General features: G+C 44.2%; 1 protein-coding gene and 1 long non-coding RNA gene across 6 annotated transcripts in view; one reads left to right on the top strand and one right to left on the bottom strand.

Annotated features, from left to right (window-relative positions):
* LOC132383311 (uncharacterized) overlaps nt 1–14,400 on the bottom strand; it is a 56,997-nt gene extending 42,597 nt beyond the window's left edge. The window contains exon 1 of the long non-coding RNA XR_009508625.1: nt 13,595–14,400. This is a non-coding gene — a long non-coding RNA (uncharacterized LOC132383311). The remainder of the gene's footprint in view (nt 1–13,594) is intronic.
* LOC132383172 (pleckstrin homology domain-containing family G member 3-like) overlaps nt 1–20,439 on the top strand; it is a 218,491-nt gene that overhangs the window by 53,946 nt on the left and 144,106 nt on the right. Inside the window, exon 1 of one of the 5 annotated variants that reach the window (XM_059954136.1) lies at nt 4,400–4,549. The exons of 2 other annotated variants lie outside the window; for them this stretch is intronic. Coding sequence is in view for 1 of the 3 variants with exons in the window: in XM_059954089.1 (XP_059810072.1) it covers nt 4,528–4,549 (22 nt within the window). In the remaining 2 variants the exon portion in view is untranslated. Of the gene's footprint in view, nt 1–4,399; nt 4,550–20,439 lie in introns of those variants that run through there. 2 more of the 5 variants (XM_059954089.1, XM_059954071.1) reach the window with 2 other exon arrangements.

Here is a 20,439-nt window from a genome sequence, read left to right as displayed (position 1 = left end):
TGCAATGAAAACTTACTTGCAGTAGCATCACAGGCACATAGCATCAGATACACAGCGTTCATACGAAAACACAAATATAAATTATACACAAATTTTAGAAGAAAGAGCACAGTCCATCGCAGTGCAAAATGGTCAAGGTGGTCCTGGAGTTGCTATACTGAGGTGGTAATTAAGGTTGTGTAGATTGGTTCAAGAACCGAATTGTTAAGGAGAATTGTTCTTGACCCTGGTGGTGTAGGCTGTCAGGCTTCTATACCTCCTGGCCAATTAAAACCAGTGTGAAGATGGCATGGCCTGGATGGTGGGGATCCTTGGACTTGCAGTGGTCCTTCTCCCAAACCTAGATATAGTGGGGATCTTTGATGATAGATGCTGCCTTCTTAAGCAAAGGCCTCATGTAGATACTACCGATAGTGGTCAGGGATGTGCCTGTGATGTTTTGGAGTGTCCTCTCCACTCAGAATCTTCTGACCTGCTGTCATTGGTACATTCCAGATAAGACTCCTTACTGCCTTTTATACCTCTTGTTGTAAACTGACAAGAGTCCAGACAGCTTACTTGATTTGTGATTAACCACAAATTTATTTGTCTCGTGCCAGCCCTGCCTCTACCTACAAACCATTCCCCCCACTCTTCCATCAGGTATTCGCCTCCCTTCTGGTTGGCAGAAATCCTTGGGTGGAGATGGGAGAGGTTGATTGCTATGTGGGGGGCATTTGGTTAAGTTCCAGTGCGGGGTGGGGGAGGACAATTGCTAGGGAATGGGGCTACCTATCAGGGGGCATCTTAACACTTGGCTGAGCCCAGGCAGATTGGGGTAAAAAGTAATGCTGATGTTTTACTGGTCCAAGAAGTTGGGTTTGGCCCTGACCTCGAGTCCCGTCTGTGTGGAGTTCAGTACTAATACACACATGGCAGTGTTTGGATCTCAGTTTAATGTCCGGTAAGTTCATTACAAGTTTCACATTGTAAAGAAATGTGGGAAGAAGAATTTGAACGAAACATAGAAATGGAGTTTAAAAGGGGACCACAAGTTGACATTTTGTTTTGTTTTGACACCCTGTACCTGGAAGAAAAGTGTAAAAAGGGAGTAGTTAATATAAAGAGATGAGGTCATGGCCGACAGATGATAGGGTGGAACTGAGTGAGAATGCAGGTGATGAGTGGTTGGAGCTGGCAGGGGCTGAAGTGGGAAACAGTGGCTCGTGGATGAGAAAGACGAAGAGAGAGAGAATAAAGGAGTGGGGAGGCGGGGTGAAGAGAGGTAGAGACAGATGCTGGAAGGTGAAGTGGAGACAAGAGGCTTCAAATGCCTCTCCGAAGCTTCTGTGGAGGACTTGATGTCAGAGGGTACAAACGTGGTGGGCACATTAATGTGTCAATGATTGATGGTCAACCAAGATTGGTATTCCTAAACATTAGGAATATAATTTATTCAATTGTGCTCACTCTCTTATCATATGTTAAAACGACGAGAAACTAGGTCCTAGAGTAAATCACTCAGACCAACAAGCCTGACCCACTAGTTAAGAACATAAGAAATAGGGGCAAGAGTAGGCCATCGGGCCCATTGAGCCTGCTCCGCTATTCAATAAGATCATGGCTGATCTGTCCATGGACTCATTTCCACCTACCTGCCTTTTCCCCGTAAACCTTAAATCTTCTACAATGCAAAAATCTATCCAAACTTGTCTTAAATATATTAACTCAGGTAGCCTCCACTGCTTCAGTGGGCAGAGAATTCCACAGCTTCACCATTCTTTGGGAAAAGCAGTTCCCCCTCATCTCTGTCCCAGATTAACTCCCCGGAATCTTGAGGCTACATCCCCTAATTCTAGTTTCATTATCACTGCAAACAACTTCTCTGCCTCCATCTTATTTATCCTTGTCATAATGTTATGTGCTTCTATATGATTTCCTCTCATCCTTCTGAATTCCAGTGAGAACAGTCCCTGGTGACTCAATCTCTGCTGATAGCCTAACCCCCTCATCTCTGGAATCAACCTGGTGAACCTCCTCCACACTGCCTTGAAAGCCAGTATATCTTTCCTCAAGTAGGGAGACCAGAACTGCACACAGTACTCCAGGTGTGGCCTCACTATTACGCAATACAATTGCAGCATAACCTCCCTGTTCTTAAATTCCATTTAAGGTTAACATTCCACTTGCCTTCTTGATAGCCTGCTACACCAGCAAACCAACCTTCTGTGATTCATGCACAGGCACTCCAAAGTCCCTCTGAACAGCAGCATGCTGCAATTTTTTACCATTTAAATAATAATCTGATCTTCCATTTTTCCTTCCAAAGTGGATGACCTCATATTTACCAACATTGTACTCCATTCGCCAGACCCTTGCCCTGTTACTTAACCTATCTTTATCTCTCTGTAGACTCTCCATATCTTCTGCACAATTTGCTTTTCTATTCAATTTAGTGTCAGCAGCAAACTTAGATGCGCTACGCTCAGCCCCCTCTTCCAGATCCTTAATGTATATCATGAACAGTTGCCGAACCAGCACCAAACCCTGTGGCACACCGCTCACTGCTGTTTGCTGACCAGAGAAACACCCATGTATTCCAATTCTCTTCTTTCTATTAGTTAACCAGTCCTCTACCCATGCTAATACATCACCCTCAACTCTATGCATCATTTTATGGATGTCTTTTATGTGGCACCTTATCGAATGCCTTCTGGAAATCTAAGTAAATAACATCCATCTGGTCCCCTCTATCCACTGCACTCATTACATCCTCGAAGAACTCCAATAAGTTTGTCAAACAGGACCTTACTTTTCTGAATCCATGCTGCATTTGCCTGATGGATCCATTTCTTTACAGATGCCTCGCAATTTCTTCTTTAATGATAGCTTCAAACATTTTCCCAACTACAGATGTTAAACTAATAGTTACCAGCCTTTTGCCTACATCCTTTTTTGAGCAGTGGTGTGACATTAGCCTTCTTCCAATCCATTGGGAGAAGTCCAGAGTATTATGGTAAATTATCACCAAACCCTCTATGATAACCTCTGCTATTTCTTTCAGTACCCTGGGACGCATTCCAAAAGGATTGGGGACTTGTCTATCTTTAGGCCCACAAGTTTGCTCAGCATATTCTTTAATGATAGCTACTATATTAAGGTCCTCACCTCCCATCACATTCATATCATCTCTCTTTGGCTTGTTAGATGTGTCCTCCACCATGAAGACCAACACAAAATAGTCATTCAAAGCCTCAGCCATTTCCTCATTACCCAATATCAATTTTCCCTTCTTATCCTCCAAGGGACCTCTGTTCACTTTCGGCCCCCTTTTTGCACTTTATATAATTATATAAACTTATACTATCCATTCTTATAATCTTTTTCCCTTTACAATTCCTAATCTCTACCCAGTGGGTTTCAACATTCTGCTCTTTAGATCTTTTATCGTCTCTCACAATCACCCTGATCTCATCCTCAATTAAGAGCGAAACCCCACCTTCCTTACCTTCCTGCCTATCCTTCCGTATTACCTGATATCCTTGAATATTTAATTCCTAATCCTCTCTACCCTGCAATCATTTAATATGGCTGATGTGCCTTTGGGAGTCCAGGTCTTGGACAAGAAGTGACTGCTGGGAATCAATGTATTTGCTCTGAGATTGGAAAGTAGACCCTCATAGTTTCTAATGAACCATAGAACTTAAAGGTGAAATCCTGCCAGATTTGTGACTTGTAAAAGATGACTCTTTATAGAAGAGAATCCCAACCTTTTTTAATGCCGCAAAGCCCTTCCAAGAACCGAGAGGTCTGTAGACCCAGGTTGGGAACCAGTGGTATCGTGTGAGCATGCTCTCTGCAAAATCATCTGTTGTGTTACTTTCAAGAATGGGCATTATACAGCGGTGCCTGCCACATGCTATCAGACTTCTCAAGGTCATGAGTTGCAGTAAATAAATAGACGTACTTTAAGGTGTGCTAGATTTTCCTGCTTTAAAGGTGCATGCATGCTGCAAGACTCCAAGGTGACACTAATATAAGTGTATAGAAATTTGTTCACTAGGTGTTATAGTGTCACCACTAGACCAACTGCAAGGTTCCAGGTGCTGTAATGTCTGTTAAGAAATTAATTTTCTTGTTTTTTCCAAGCGGGTTTTTGTCCTCCCAAGCATTTTCTCTGGAATGAACTCCCCCTCCCCCCAGCCCCTTCCATTGTGAGGTTGAAGGTAATGCAACATTCAAAGCTTGTTTGCAGAGCGATTTTCAATGCTGCTTCAACAAACAATGTTTGTTCTGTACTCACAGAGCAGCCTGGATTTTCTAAGGCTGCTTCCTCTCAAACTGTGCTTTTTAAATGTTTGACGCTCAACCTGCATCCTTTGTCATTGGTGAGGTGGGAGACCTTATACAGGATCACACCTCAGTCTCACGTGCACCAAGACTGTTCTGCCAAAGTCACCTTCAACTTCACGATCAACTGCTACCGCTTTCTACTGTGTATCTGTCTAAGTATGTGCATTAATAGCGATGCATTTGGCCTGATGATCAATGATCAGCGGTGTCAGTCATTGTAAGTAACTATTTAAATGTAAAAACTTTTCAGAGGCAAAAGATTTAGGGCAAAAATGTTAGAGATTAAAATCCTGGCATTGAAGGCACAGCTAGTAACAGTAGAACAATTAAATCCCAGCCAGAATAGGAAGATAGTTCAGATGACTGGAGTGGGTTATGGAGAATTGTGGGTGTGTAGTGGGGGGTGGAGAAGAAGACACAGAGGAGTTTGAAAATAGTATTGTTATACGTGTGAACCAGTTTATGGAATAAGAATGAGGTTGATGTATGAACTACAAATGGGTCCTGGTATAAATTAGGACCGCATTGCATGGACAAGCTCAGTTTTATGGCAATCAAAAAGGGCAGGCATTAGTGCGTTGGACTAGCCCAGGGGTGGGCAAACTTTTTGACTTGTGGGCCACAAAGGGTTCTAAAATTTGACAGGCGGGCCGGACCAGGAGCAGATGGATGGAGTGTTTTGGTAATACACCTCATAAGAGAAAATAAAATATCATGGGATATGTAGAAAACATGTGCTTTAATTTCAATTGAAAATGAACAAATGCATTACAACAAAATATCTGTCTTTGAAGTCCCATGGTATTTAACTATTTATTGAAATGACTTTTAAAACACTGAAAATTAAATAAAATACAGCTTTTTTAATAGTAACAGTTATTATTTTAAAGCACTGAAAATTCTGTTATCCTTCAAGATATTATCATCATCACTCTCCTCCTGACTGTCTTTATTTCAAAAACGGTAGGAGAAGCAGGTCTGCTTGTCCTGCTCCTTCTTATTCAATTGTCCCCTGTGCCAAAACTCAACAACGACCAGCACAAAGACAGAACAGTGACAGCGCGCCAGTATGCGGAGCGCGTTATTTGATCTGGAGCACACTTTTTATTTTGAGAATGTACGTGCACCTGCGCACTACTCATGTCCATCACTTAACAGAAATGACATGTAACATGTAAGGCTTATTGAAAAAAATATTTTCAAATGCATTTTTTACATAACACAACGAAGAAACTTATTTTAAATTTCAGTGGGAACAGTGTTGTTGGTCTCCCTTTTTAGCCAGCGCATCAAAGTCTGGATTTAGTTTTGTTGTGGCGATTCTCAGGATGGATCTGAGGTGTTGGTCAGTTAACTTGGATCTGTGGCTAGCTTTGTTGATGTTCATGACGCTGATCGCCTGTTCACACAAATAGGTCAAGCCGAACAAAGAGTAAAGCGCAAATGTGGAGTAATACGCTGCACCTCAACAAAGGTCAATGTATATAGAGTGCGTCATCTATTGGGAAAACGCCAGAATTGCGGGGAAAAAACGTTAACAAGGTTTATAAATATAATTTCATCAAGTTCTGGGGGCTGGATTAAAAAGCTTAACGGGCCGCATATGGCCCGCGGGCCGTAGTTTGCCCATGCCTGGACTAGCCTGTGTTATAACAAAGGCATGGTTGAGAATTTCAGCAGTTGAAGCAGGAAGATCAGGAGCTCTGTCATACAATACATGGTCTTTGACCTCCTCTTGTAGACACAGCATTTACATGTCAGATCAGTTGAGTTTCAGTTCGGTGATTCTTGTTGATTACGAGTTGCGGTGCTGGTAACATCTTTGAAAGTTAAAAGTGATTGTTTGGATTTTCCCTTGGAGATGATCACGTGTGGGTGCACTTTATCTGTCCTTGTTCAGGTTGGTTCTGCCGATGCCTATGAGATGGCTTTTTAGAGCAGCTTCTGGTTGAGCCCACTAGGGGAGAGGCAATTCTGGATTGGGTGTTGTGTAATTAATCAGATTTGATCAGGGAGCTTAAGGTGAAGGAACTGTTGGGAGACAGTAATCATAATATGATAGAATTCACGCTGCAATTGGTGAGGGAGAAGCTAAAGTCAGCTGTATCAGTATTACAGTGGTGTAAGTGGTATTACAGAGGCATGAGTGGGGAGCCGGCCAGAGTTGATAGAATGGGATGACCACAGAACAACAATGACTGGAGTTTCTGTGGCAACTCAGAAGGCACAGGATAGATACATCACTAGGATGAAGAAGTATTCTAAAATACTGCTAAATTTTAAAAGCATATTCAGATTGGCTGCCAGTGACAAGTGCTGTTCCACTGGGGTTAGGTAGGACTGTTTCTTTTCATGTTATATGTTAACAATGTGGATGACGGAATAATAACCAGAGTGGAATCAATGAAAGATTGCACCAACTGGGCGTTCAACCAGTGTGCATAAGACAATAACCTGCAAGTACAAAAAGAAAGAAATAATACTAAGAAATAAATAAGCAATAAGCAATGACGTGAAGAGTCCCTACAAGTGAGTTCATAGGTTGTGTTTCAGTGATGGAGCAATGAAGCTGAGGCACTACCAACCCCCTTGCCCCCCTCTGATCCCAGCTGTTGTTCATGTCGGGTTTTCACCACCCACCCTCTGAGGCAGAACACTCTGTCCTCTGGAAGGGCCTCACCTTTGTTCCCCTGTGCCCACACCTCAGTGAGTTCTGCGCCCACCACGGTGCTGAGCTCTTCTTTTGCTGCCTCCATCTCCGAGCCTACTTCTTTGGCAGGACTCTTCACCCGCACCGACAATCCTTTCTCCTGTCTCCTCCTCTTCCTGGACACCCTGCTCTGATCTTCTGTCTGCTAGGGACCTTTTCATTGCCAATTGCTGATGGGACATTAACCATCTAGAATTCAACACTCCTCTCTCCAATTCCTCCTTCCAAACGCTCGGCTCCCTACTCCCTCTGCACCAATCCTAACCTCATCATCAAACCTGCAGATAAGGGAGGTGCTGTAGTAGTGTGGCAGACTGACCTCTACCTTGCTGAAGCCCAGTGCCAACTCTCAGACACGATCTCTTACTTACCTCTCAAACAGGACCTCACTAAGAAACACCAGGCCATTATCTCGCACACCATCACCAAACTTACTGACTCTGGGGATCTTCCATCCACTGCCACCAATCTAATAGTTCCCGCACCCCGCACCTCCCGTTTCTACCTCCTATCCAAGATCCACAAACTCGTTTGTCCACATAGACCCATTGTTTCAGCTTGTTCCTGCCCCACTGAACCCATATCAGCATACCTCGACTCTGTTTTATCCCGCCAGTTCAGTCCCTTCCTACCAACATCCGTGACACTTCACATGCTCTTGATCTTTTCAATAATTCCAGGTTTCCTGACCCCCATCATCTTATATTTACCTTGGATGTCCAGTCCCTTAACACCTCCATCCTCCACCAGGAAGGCCTCAATGCTCTCCATTTCTTTCTGGACACCAGACCCAACAAGTTCCCCTCCGCTACCGCTCTCCTCCGCCTAGCGGAACTTGTTCTCACTCTCAATAATTTCTCCTTTGGCTCCTCCCACTTCCTTCAAATAAAAGGTGTAGCCATGAGCACTTGCTATGCCTGCCTGTTTGTCGGCTATGTGGAACAGTCTATGTTCCAACCCAATTCTGGTCACCGTCATTTTTCCTACACCCATGCTGAACTTGTTGACTTCATCAAATTTGCCTCCGATTTTCACCCTGCCCTCAAATTTCTGACACCTCCCTCCTCTTTCTCAATCTCCCTGTCTCTATCTCCAGCGACAACTTATCCACCGATGTCTATTACAAACTCATGGACTCTCACAGCTACCTGGACTACACCTTGTCCAAACTTGTTACTTGTAAAAATGCCATCCTTCTCAATTTCTCCATCTCAGTCACATCTGCTCTCAGGATGAGGCTTTTCATTCTGGAATGTTTTCATCCGTTTTCAAAGAAAAGGGCTTCCCTTCCTCCACCATCAGCACTGCTCTCAACTATATTTCTTCTATTTCACACACGTCTACTCTTACCCCATCCTCCTGCCACCCTATCAGGGATAGTGTTCCTCTTGTCCTTGCCTACCACCCCACCAGCCTCCGTGTCCGGCACATAATTTTCCGCAGCTTATGCCACCTCCAATGGGATCCCACCACCAAACACATCTTTCCCTCACCCCCACTTTCATTTCAGCTTTCCACAGGGATCATTCCCTAAGCAACTCCCTTGTCATTTCATCCCTCCTCACTGATCTCCCTCCTGGCACTTGCAAGTGGAACAAGTGCTACACCTGCTCCAACACTTCCTCCTTCACTACCATTCAGGGCCCTAAACAGTCCTTCTAGGTGAGGTGACATTTCACCTATGAGTCTGCTGGGGTCATATACTGGGTTTGGTGCTCCCAGTGTGGCCTCTGTTACATCGGTGAGACCCAAGGTAAATTGGGAGACCATTTCTCTGAACACCTACACTCTGTCCACTAGTAAAACCCATATCTCCCAGTGACCTCCCATTTTAATTCCACTTCCCATTCCCATTCCAATATCTCCATCCATAGCCTCCTCCACTGTTGTGATGAGGCCACACTTAGGTTGGAGGAACAGCACCTTATATTCCGTTTGGGTAGCCTCCAACCTGATGGCATCAATTTTTCAAACTTCTGGTAATGCCCTCCTACCTCCTACCCTTCACTATTTTCCACCCTCTTTTCCCTTTCTCACCTTATCTCGCATGCCTTTCCCCTCCCTCTGGTGTTCTTCCCCTTCACTTTTCTTTCTTCCATGGCCTTCAGTCTCTTTCACCAATCAACTTCCCAGCTTTTTTCTGCATCCTTCCCCCTCCAGGCTTCACCTATCATTTTGTGTTTCTCTCTGCCATCCCCCCACCTTTTAAATATACTCATCAGTATTTTTTTTCTCTAGTCCTGCCAAAGGGTTTCAGCCTGAAACGTCAGCTGTACTCACTTCCATAGACGCTGCCTGGCCTACTGAGTTCCTCCAGCATTTTGTGTGTACTGTGGGAAATAATCCCCTTTGGCTCAAGAGCATGATGGTTGAGGGGTACTAACTGTTCCTGAAGCTGGTGGTGTGAGCCCTAAGGCTTCTGTACCACCTTCCTGATGGCAACAGTGAGAAGAGAGCATGGCCTGGGTGGTGGGGGTCCCTGATGATGGAGTTGTTGGCTCTGTGGCCAAATTTGCAAGACAGGTGGAGGGACAGATTGAGTTGAGGAAGGAAGAAGTCTGCAGAATGACTTAGACGACTGGGAGATTGGGTAAAGAAGTGGCAGATGGAATATAGTGTGGGAAAGTGTATGGTCATGCACTTTGGTAGGAGGAACAAAGTCATAGACTATTTTGAAAATGGGGAGAAAATTCAAAAATTAGTGGTGCAGTGGGACTTAGAAGTCCTTGTGCAAGAATACCTAAAAGCTAGCTTGCAGGTTGAGTAACAAAGGCAAATGCAATGTTAATATTCATTTTGAGAGCCTCAAGCATAAGAGCAAGGATGAAATGCTGAGGATATATTGGTCAGACCGCACTCGGAGTAGTGTGAGCAGCTTTGGACCCCATATCTGAGAAAAGATGTGCTGGCATTGGAGAGGGTCTAGAGGAGGTTCATGAGAATGAATCCAGGAATGAAAGGGTTAAGTATGAGGAGTGTTTGATGGCTCCTGTACTCACTGGACTTTAGAAGAATGAGGGGGTTCTCATTGGAACTTATCAAATATTGAAAGGCCTATTCAGAGTGGATGTGGAGAATATGTTTCCTATAGTGGGTGAGTCTAGGGCTAGAGGGCACAGCCTCAGAATAGAGGGCCACCCATTTAGAACAGATGAGAAGGAAATTTTGTGGCCAAAGGGCGATGAATCTGTGGAGGCCAAGTCGTTGAGTATATTTAAAGCAGAGGTTGATAGGTTCTTGGTTTGTCATGGTGACAAATGTTACAGGGAGAAGGCAGAAAAATGGGGCTGAGAGGGATAATAAATCAGCCATGATGGAATGGTGGAGCAGACTGATGGGCCGAGTGGCCTGATTCTGCTCCCATGTCCTATGGTCTTGTCACACTGCAGGCAGGCAGGGCCTCCTTCACGTGCTAAAGAGTTGGTTAGCATTACAGAGAATAAAATGGTGTTCATTATGACAGCAAGGATGTCACCTCAAGCTCACCTCAGTGCCATGAGCTTTGATTTCACATGGATGTCAAGGTAAGTGATGGAAACAGAGGATAGGAATAACATTTACAGTGGAGACCAAAGGTGAGCATTTTTGTATTCCCAGGCAAATTCAAAGTTAAGGCCCAGTTTATTATCATCTGCACAAGTACATACATGCACAGGTGTAATGAAAAACATACTTGCATCAATAGCACCGTCACAGGGACAAAAGCAGCAGGTATTCCTCATTTGCAAGAAAAACATAAATTTAATTGTACAAAATTATACAAACATTGTCCATTGAGTGTTTTTGTCCAACATGTTCGTGTGTTCGTAGTGTTACTCAGCCTGGGTAAGGATTAGGTTTGTAAAGGTTGGTTCAAGAAGTGAATGATTGAAGGGAAATAACTGTTCTTGAACATGATTGTGGGAGACTTAAGGCTTCTGTACCCCCTGTACAATGGTCCAGTGGGAAGATGGCATCGCCTGGATGGTTTGATGAAGGATGTTGCATTCCGAAGCTACTAACACTGCCGATGGTGGGAAAGGATGTGCCCATGATGGACTGGCTCAGCTACTCTCTTCAGCTTTCTGAATTCCTGCCTGTTCGAATTGCCATACCAGATCTTGATGCAACCTGTCAGGGTACTTTCAACTATGCATTTGTTGAAGATTGTTAGAGCAGTCAGTGACATGTCGAACTTCCTTAACCTTCTCAGAATGTAAAGATCTGTAGGAAGAGGAGCAAGCAGCTAAGGGTGTACCCTTGAAGTTCATCTGTGATGATGGTCAGAGAGGAGGAGATGTTTTTACCAATCCTCATAATTGAGGCCTGCTGGTGAGGAAGTTGAGGATCTAGTTCCAGAGAGAGGTACAGATACCCATGCCTTGGAGCCTGATGAGGAATTAGCGTGGGATGATTGCATTGAACACAGAGTGTAATCGATAAACGGCAGCCTGACGTTCAGTATGTACCCCTGTTGTCCATATGGTCCAGAGCAGAGTGAAACCACATTTGCTATTGGCATGTTGTAGCAGTATGCAAATTGCAGCAGATCTGAGGCAAAAGTTTATTTGTGCTGAGACCAACCTCTCAAAGCACTTCATTGCATTTGAATGAAGAGCTATCAGACTGTAATCATCGAGTCAGTCACCACACTCTCCTTGGGTATTGGCTCAATAGATACATTTCTGAAGTAGGTGGGAGCTTCAGAAGTGAGTGGTCGGGTATTGAGAGTTTGGGAGAAGTACTTGATATTGGATAACCACTTTGACAGCTTAGAAAGCTGTGGATGGTGATGCACCATCAATAACTCTCAGAGACGGGAGGCTTTTATTAGCTGCAAGAAACCACCGCACAACATCCTGGAGACTGGGGGGGGGGGGGGTCAGTGCCTCCAACTGCCTTTATACAGGGGTCTGTGGGAGGAGCCACAGGAGCAGTCAGCAGAGGGGCATGTCCAGACAGATATACATAGTTCACCACAGATGGCACAGCTAGCTGACGGTCCCTGTCATTTCATCTCGTTAGCCAGGGCTGTGCAGTGGTCAGTTGTAGCACTCCCCTATGTTTCATGCAGAATCTGTCAGCAACCAGTAATCAGCTTTGGAACCCAAGACCTCCTTGTCAAAATGGCTGGGTGTGATATTTGTCATCATCATTGTGGTTATCCCTCGAGGTCGAGGATGATGGTCTTCATTTCGTTTCCACAAAGCGAAGATACCTGTGCGTGTATTTACTTAACGTGTACTTGATGTTGCACTCCAAGAAGCACACAAAATCAACTAACTGATTCCAATGGCATGGAAACCAGGATGATTGGGTGTGATATTCACCAAGTCACTGGAGAGCTCAGGAGTCAATCATTGCTCCACCACAAGTCTTGTTTCAGAAATTGTGCTAAGATATTTTTTGGGATGTAATTGAACAGTGTTTTTGGTTCAAAGTTCAAAGTAATTTTATTATTAAATTTCTTTATGTCACCATGTACAATCGTGATAGGTGTTTTCTTGTGGGCGTACTGAATAAATCCACTAACTATAATAGATCACTGAAAGATTGCACGCTACAGGGTGAGACAACAAACTGCGAATACAAAAGAAAAAGTAATACGGGTGTGTCTCCCCCCTTTACAAAGGTAGAACGTTCCTATGAAACCTTTCTTAAGCCGAAATGGCGTAAAGCAAAGAACCATTAATTTATATGGGAAACATTTTCGTAAAAGCGAAAATGCTCTTTGTAATGCGAAAACGGGTTACTAATGCAGGTCTTCTGTAAAAGCGAAGTGGTGTAAAGGGAACATTCATAAAGTGGGGGACGACTGTAATAATAAATAAGCGATAAATATTGGGAACATGAGATGAAGAGTCCTTGAAAGTGAGTCCAAAGGTTGTGGAAACTGTTTGGTGATGAGCCAAGTGCACTATAATATTGTTTTTATAAGTTGTATAGAAAGCACACATTTCGATGGAGGTTCACAGAACAGTACTTTTGGATCTTCTCTACTTAAGATGTTGCATTCAGTTTGATGTCTCCTACTGCTATACTGCAGAGACCCAAGTGTTGAATCAGGAATTTACCAGGCCAGCGCAGTAACTCTGCCTAATTTACTTACCACTATCCCACAACACTGCCTGGTAGGGAGGCTCCAATGCACAGGAACGAAAGAGGCTGCAGAGGGTTGGAGACTCAGCCAGCTCCATCACAGGTCCTGGCTTTCCCCTCATCTTCAAAAGGCAGTGCTCCAAGAAGGTCTCATTCATCACCAAGGATTGTGACCATCCAGGGCAAGCCCTTTTCTCATTACTTATGAAGATCCACACTCAACATTTTCAGAACTGCTTTTTCCCCTCTGCCATCAGATCTCTGAACGGTCCATGAACACCACCTCACTGTTCCTCCTTTGCACTGTTCATTTATTTATTGATTGATTACAACTTTTTATGCCACTGTACTGCTGCCACTAAACAAATTTCAGCGGAGTCATGTCCGTGAAAATAAAGCTGATTTTGACTCTTATTCCCCAACCTCAATCAACCCTCCCCGATAAACTTTCTAAGCATTGAAATTGCGCTTTACCTTAATGAGGGCTGGAAAGGGTTGTGTGATTGTCCAGGCAGAGAACATCTCCAGCAGAACTCCACCTCTGCAGTCCAGAATGTGAGATGGGCGATTAGTGATCAGGTCACATTCCCTCGCAATGTCGTTTGCCAGGATGGGTGGACACCTCCCTCTGCTTCCCTTGATACTGTGAACAGGAGGAGTAGGAGTGTTTCTGCTAGCACGGCAAAGGATGGACGGGGAACAATAAGTCTCAAGGAACCCAAATATCTTGTCGCTATGGTGATTGAGGAGGAGACAGCTCAAGTTCATAGACGTGCAGGCCAAGTGTTGCTGGGAAAGAAATTCTATTGGTCCATGTATTGTTACTATGTCAAGGAGGTTTTGCAGGACAGTTAACCCTCTCCTATCCAAAATGAATCCGTCCTTTTCTTGTATTTATTGCAAAATAAGATCAGATGGTGGTGTTTTCTAGGCCAGAAGCACAATGACTAAAGCCAATCTTCCACCCCTTCATGGTGCTGGCACCTTTAGCTGTCGATGGGCCACTTAAATGGGGACTCAGCCCCCGAATAAACCCAAGCTTACAGCGGTTGCAGGTGAGTATGGTGAAGCCTCAGTGTGAAGGCCGTACAGTGTGTGGTGATTTTATTTGCAGTTGTGAGTACCGGCATTCACCTTTAACACAGTTGCAACTGCTGTGTACCGATCCTCCTCATGCTGTCTGGATACGAGACTCTATGCAGGCTCCAGAAATCTGAGGGCCACACTTGGATGTGTCACTTGGAGATAGTAAGCTGCTGCTTTTGTGTTAACGGAAGTAAGCTCCCTCTGTTTCTTTTGACCCTTTCCCTCAGCATTATTTATTTGCACAATCATTTAACTCTGCTTTAAATCTTCAGTGGGCTTTAAACACGTTAGTCACAACTTCTAAACCACATATGTAGTTGAGGCCTTCAGGGTGCCTGGGTGCTGATCCAGTGAAGAATATTCCTTCAGCTGTCAAACCCTAGTGCTAGTGACATATGTAAAGAGGAAGTGCAACTTGTGGGGGTAGAGGGGTCAATGACCCTGAGTGTCCTGTGGCTCAGTAAGGAGCTGGCATGGGGTCATTCATCAAGTGATAAGTACCCAAACTGTAGTTCAACAATATATTATGATTTAGAAGATTTATTTTGGGGCAAATAACTGGGAAGTGAGGCTTACTGTGGTTGGAGGAGTGAGAAGAGAAGAAATAGTGGGTTGATTTCAATCCCACCTCTAGTCTCCTTGATGACTACACCTGTGAGAAGTGTATCCGACTACAGCTCCTTACTCACCATGATAAGGAATTGGATTACCTGTGGATAATTTAGGAGACTAAGGGGTTGATTGGCAGGAGTTACATGGAGGCAGTTATATCTAAGTTGCAAACTTAGGTGACTGTCAAGAGGAGGAATATGAACAGGCACGCAGTGCAAGGTTCCCCTGTGGCAGTTCCCCTCCGCAGCAAATACAGTGGATTCCTTTTCACTGGGACTCATTGGGACCAGTCCGTTTTGGCCCAATTAAGTGGCTGCCCCAATTAGTTGAAGTTACTTGGAAATAGTTAAAATAGTATTAAAAAGACTAACTACTGTTTAACTGAGTAACAAATTATGTATGTTAATAAATTACAGAACAAATGAAAACTCTATAAAACTGTATTAGTTCCTAATAATTATTGACAGAGGAATTCATACAGTATTGCTGCTGCATTCTTTTGATTGACTGTAAGTGAACAAAATCAGCGAGGTACCTACTGTAGATAATGGACTGGCTTCATAAAATGCTATCAAGAATTGCATCCTTCAAATCATCATTTTCATAATAACATTCACGATGGTTGTTGATACCTTCAAATCCTTCGTAGTTCCTCACTTGTTGTAGGAAAGTCATTACAATTTCACTCCCAGTTGTTTCTGGTATCTCCAAGCCTGTATACTTGAAAACACCATGAACAAAACAGTTCTGAATTATCTTACTGCTTAGTTCCCATTTACTTTCAGTGACAAAAAAAAATCATTCCTTTTGAACACAAGCACATGCATGTCATGTCTAATGGCCCAAATTAAGTAGCATAGTGTCCCAAACAAACTAAAGGTATTCCAGGTATTTGTTTGATTAGATTTTGTTCTTTAAGAATTATCCCAAATAGGAGTCTCCCCCAATTAACTAGAATCCACTGTATATCATTTCATATATTGTTAGTGGGGTCAGCTTACTAGGGGAAAGCCACAGTGTTCAGGTCTTTGGCACTGAGTCTTCCTCTGTGGCTCAGAAGCAAAGGGCAGAGAAGAGGCAAGCAGTTGTGACAGAGGATTCAGTGGTTAGAGAAGAAGATAGGAAGTTCTATGGATGAGAATGAGATTCTCAGATGATATGTTGCCTCCCATGTATCAGGGTCAAAGACGTCTTGGATCGAGTCCATAGTATTCCTAAGGTGGAGGAGGAGAAGCCAGATAACATGGTTCACATTCCTACTAATGACTTAGCCAGACAAGGAGCTACAAAATGAGTTCAAGGAGATAGGTGCTAAGTTAAAAGACAAGCTCTCGTGCGGATTATCTCAAGATGGCTACCCATGCCATGTGTAAGTTGGGCAAGAAAAAGGGAAATACTGCATTGGGGTACAAGAAGGAGAACTTCATATTTTTGGATCATTGGGCTCTCTTCCAGGGCAGGTGGGACCTGTACAAATGGGACGGTTTGCACCTGAACTGGAGCGGGACCAATATCCTTGTGGGGAAATTTGCTAGTGCTGCTCCGGGAACTTTAAACCAGAGTTGCAGTGGGTTGGGAACTGGGAGAGCAGGTGGAGTGGTTGTGGGGAAAATAGATGTTAAGATTACAAGCAAAGGTGGAATCTGAAAGGTTGAGCGTGGTCGGACTAATGTTTTGAGTTGTGTTTATTTCAGTGCAAAGAGAATGTTTCAAGTTCAAAGTTCAAACTAAATTTATTAGCAAAGTACATATATGTCACTCTGTGTTTATTATTGAGATTCAGCATGGAGTAGGTCCTTCCGGCACTTCGAAACACAACGCTGAGTAATCCTCTGATTTAACCCTAGCCTAATCACAGGACAGTCGGTATGCCTTTAGATTGTGGGAGGAAACTGTAGCACTTGGAGGGAACCCACCCGGTCATGGGGAGAATGTATAAACTCCTCACAGGCGCGTTGGGAATAGAATCCGGGTCGTTTGTACTGTAGAGTGTTGTGCTAACCACCTCACTACCGTGCCAACTAACCCTGACATTTGATTTCTTGTGGGCATACTCAATAAATCCAATAACTACAATAGAATCAGTAAAAGACTGCACCCAATGGTGCGGACAACCAGTATGCAAAAGTCAACAAACCATGCAAATACAATAGAAAAATAATAATAAATAAGCAATAAATATCAAGAACATGAGATGAAGAGTGAATCTATAGGTTGTGGGAACAGTTCAGTGATGGGGCGTGAAGTTGAATGAAGTTATCCTCTCTGGTTCAAGAGCCTGATAGTTGAGGGGTAATAGCACTTCGTAAACCTGGTCTTAGTGAGACAGAGCCATGTCCACCACCTGTTGTAGGATTTACCATCCGAGAGCATTGGTGTGATGCAGCCAGTTAATATACTTTCCACCACACATCTAGATTCAGATTCAGATTCAGATTCAGTTTATTGTCATTTATAAACCACAAATACAATGCAGTTAAAAAATGAGACAACGTTCTCTGGAATGATATCACGAAAAAGCACAAAACAGACCACACAAGAAAAACCACATAACGTTTGGTAATCCCCAATCCAGAGTCCGGAGAGGCTGCTGCGTATCGATATCGCGCTACCGTCTTAGCACGTTCCCCGGAAAGGAACTACAAACCCATCAGACAAACCTAAAGCTACAAGACCTACACAAAACCACATAGTTACATATAGTTATGGTTAACATATAGTTTCAACAGTGCAGACAATACCATAATTGATAGAAGACTAACTGACAAAGACCACATAATTATAACACGTAGTTTCAACAGTGCAAAGCAATACTGTAATCTGATCAAGAGCAGTCCATGCACGGTTAAAAAAGAAAGTCTCAAAGTCCCGACAGCCCATCATCTCACGCAGACGGTAGAAGGAAGAAAAACTCCTCCTGCCATGAACCTCCAGCGCCACAGCTTGCTGATACAGCATTCTGGGAGCTCTGACCACACCCAACTCCGAGTCTGTCCGAAAACTTTGAGCCTCCGACCAGCCCTCTGACACCGAGCACCATCTCTGCCGAGTGCTTCAACCCCGGCACCGGCCGCCAAGCAACAGGCAAAGCCGAGGATTCAGGGCCTTCCTCCCGGAGATTTCTCCGATCACACAGTAGCAGCGGCAGCGAAACAGGCATTTCAAAAGTTTCACCAGATGTTCCTCCGTGCTTCACACATCCGTCCCCATCAAATCAGGATTGTGCATGGCCCCTACTTACAGATAACAGATATTCATTCCTGGAGTGGCTGCTTCGTGCTGTGTCGCGCCGCCATCTTGAATATTGAATATCTATAGATATATCACAGGGGGCAAGTGAGATCATCGCACAGAACTGCTGTCAAAAAGAGAAGGAAAACTTGCTCCAAGTGGCTGTATCTTGAAGTACTCCTTCACAGTGGAGGGGCAAAAAGAGAGAGACACAAGAGACTATAGGTGCTGAAACCAAAAGCTTAGAGGAACTCAGCAGGTCAGGGAGTGCCTGTAGAGAGAAATGACCAGTTGCTGCTTCTGATCGAAACTGGAAAAGGAAGTGGGGAAGTCGTAATATTAAAGAATGGAATTAAGGTTATCAAGAGGAAGGATCAAAGCTCAGCAAACCTGGTGATATTAAAGGATGTGAGAAGCTCAGAAACAATAAGGAACAGAAGGGAATGGATTGAAGTTCTCTATGAGAACCCCAGCCATGAAGATTGATTCCTGGGATGGCGGGGTTGTTGGCTGAGGACATATTAAGCAATCTGAGTCTATGCAGCCATGATTTTAAAAGACTGAAATGCAGAAGAGGATAAGTGCCAGAAGTTGATGCTTCCCCTGACTGGGGTGCTTGAACCTCAGAGTCATTCTCAAATTAAAGGATCAGCCATTCAGGATAATGAAAAGAAATTCCTTCACTGGTGCCTGGTGAACCTTTGGAACTCACCACCTGACAATCTATGGAGGCTGTCATTGAGTATATACAAACAAGGGAGCAAACTTCTTTAAGTATTAAAGAAATGAAGAATATGAACAATGTTCCCTCTAATTTGTAACGACTAGTGTGCCCAAAAATCTTGTGCTGTGCAAGTTTTTGCCCAGTGACAACATGTGCACACTGAATAATTTCTTCAATAAAAACAGTATAAATAAGCCAGTTCTAAAATCTGCAGATAAATCATCGCAAACGCCACGTTGTCAACACTGTCTGTATCAGAAACCGGAAAAGGAAATGTGATTGTGTTCGATCGTGAGATATACTTAACGTGTTGATGATGTAGAGGGTGACAACTTTTTGTGCGCAGTTTAAATTCCTTTGTGCACCAGTACCAAAAGATGTGTGTGCATGCACACACCTTCGAGGGAACATTGCAGATAATGCAGGAAAGCTTCACTGAGATAAAAGATGAGCTATGAGCTTATAGAATTGAGAGCAGGAACTGTGTGCTAAATAGCCTGTACCTGCTTCTGCTTCTTGTGTTATGCTCTTTACGTTCAGCCAAGATCTTGCCCCATTCTACTTATCTTCGTTCAGACATGCAAAATCGAACAGTTTTTCCATTCCTCCAAATGGAACCTTCAGTGTATCACACACAAAATGGTGGAGGAACTCTGCAGGCCAGGCAGCATCTATGGAAAATGGTCGAGTCGACGTTTCAGGCCGAAACCCTTCGGCTGGACTGGAGAATCAAAACGGAGGAGTAGATTTAAAAGTGGGGGGAGGAGAGAGAGAAACACAAGGTGATAGGTGAAACTTGAAGGGGGAGGAATGAAGTAAAGAGCTGGGAAATTGATTGGTGAAAGAGACAGAAGGCCATGGAAGAAAAAAAAGGGAAGTGTAGTACCAGAGGGAAGTGATGGGCGGGCAAGGCGTATGGTGAGAGAGGGAAAGGGGGTCAGGAAATGGTGAAGGAGAGGGTGGGTGGGGGGGCATTACTGGAAGTTGGAAAAATTGATATTAATGCCATCAGGTTGGAGGCTACCCAAAAAGAATATAAGGTGTTCCTCCAACCTAAATGTGGCCCCATCACGACAGTGGAGGAGGCCATAGATGGACATATTGGAACGGGAATGAGTGCCACTGGGACATCCCGCTTGTTTTGGTGGATGGAGCGTGGATGCTTGGTGAAGCGGTCTCCCAATCTATGTCGGGTCTCACTGATATACAGGAGGCCTCATGGCGAGCACCGGACACAGTATATGACTCCTACAGACTCACAGGTGAAGTGTCGACTCACCTGGAAAGACTGTTTAGGGCCCTGAATGGTAGTGAGGGAGGATGTGTAGGGGCAGGTGTTACACTTGGTCCGCTAGCAAGGATAAGTGCTAGGAGGGAGATCAGTGGGGAGAGAATAATGGACAAGGGAGTCACAGAGGGAGCGATCCCTGCAGAAAGCAGAAAGTTGGGGGGGGGGGGGGTGGTGAGGGAAAGATGTGTTTGCTGGTAGGATCCTGTTGGAGGTGACAAAAGTTTCGGAGAATTATGTGCTGGACGTGGAGGCCGGTAGGGTGGTAGGTGAGGACAAGAGGAACCCTATCGCTGGTAGCTTGGCAGGAGGATGGGGTGAGTGCAGAAGGGAGTGGGCCACAGTTTGGTTCTGTCCTGCACTGGTGGTCAAGCTTTC

The sequence above is a fragment of the Hypanus sabinus genome, chromosome 2 (genome assembly GCF_030144855.1).
Source record: "Hypanus sabinus isolate sHypSab1 chromosome 2, sHypSab1.hap1, whole genome shotgun sequence".
Classification (NCBI taxonomy): domain Eukaryota; kingdom Metazoa; phylum Chordata; class Chondrichthyes; order Myliobatiformes; family Dasyatidae; genus Hypanus; species Hypanus sabinus.
The sequence above is the reverse complement of the archived record's forward strand: the minus strand, read 5'-3'. Positions and strand labels throughout refer to the sequence as shown.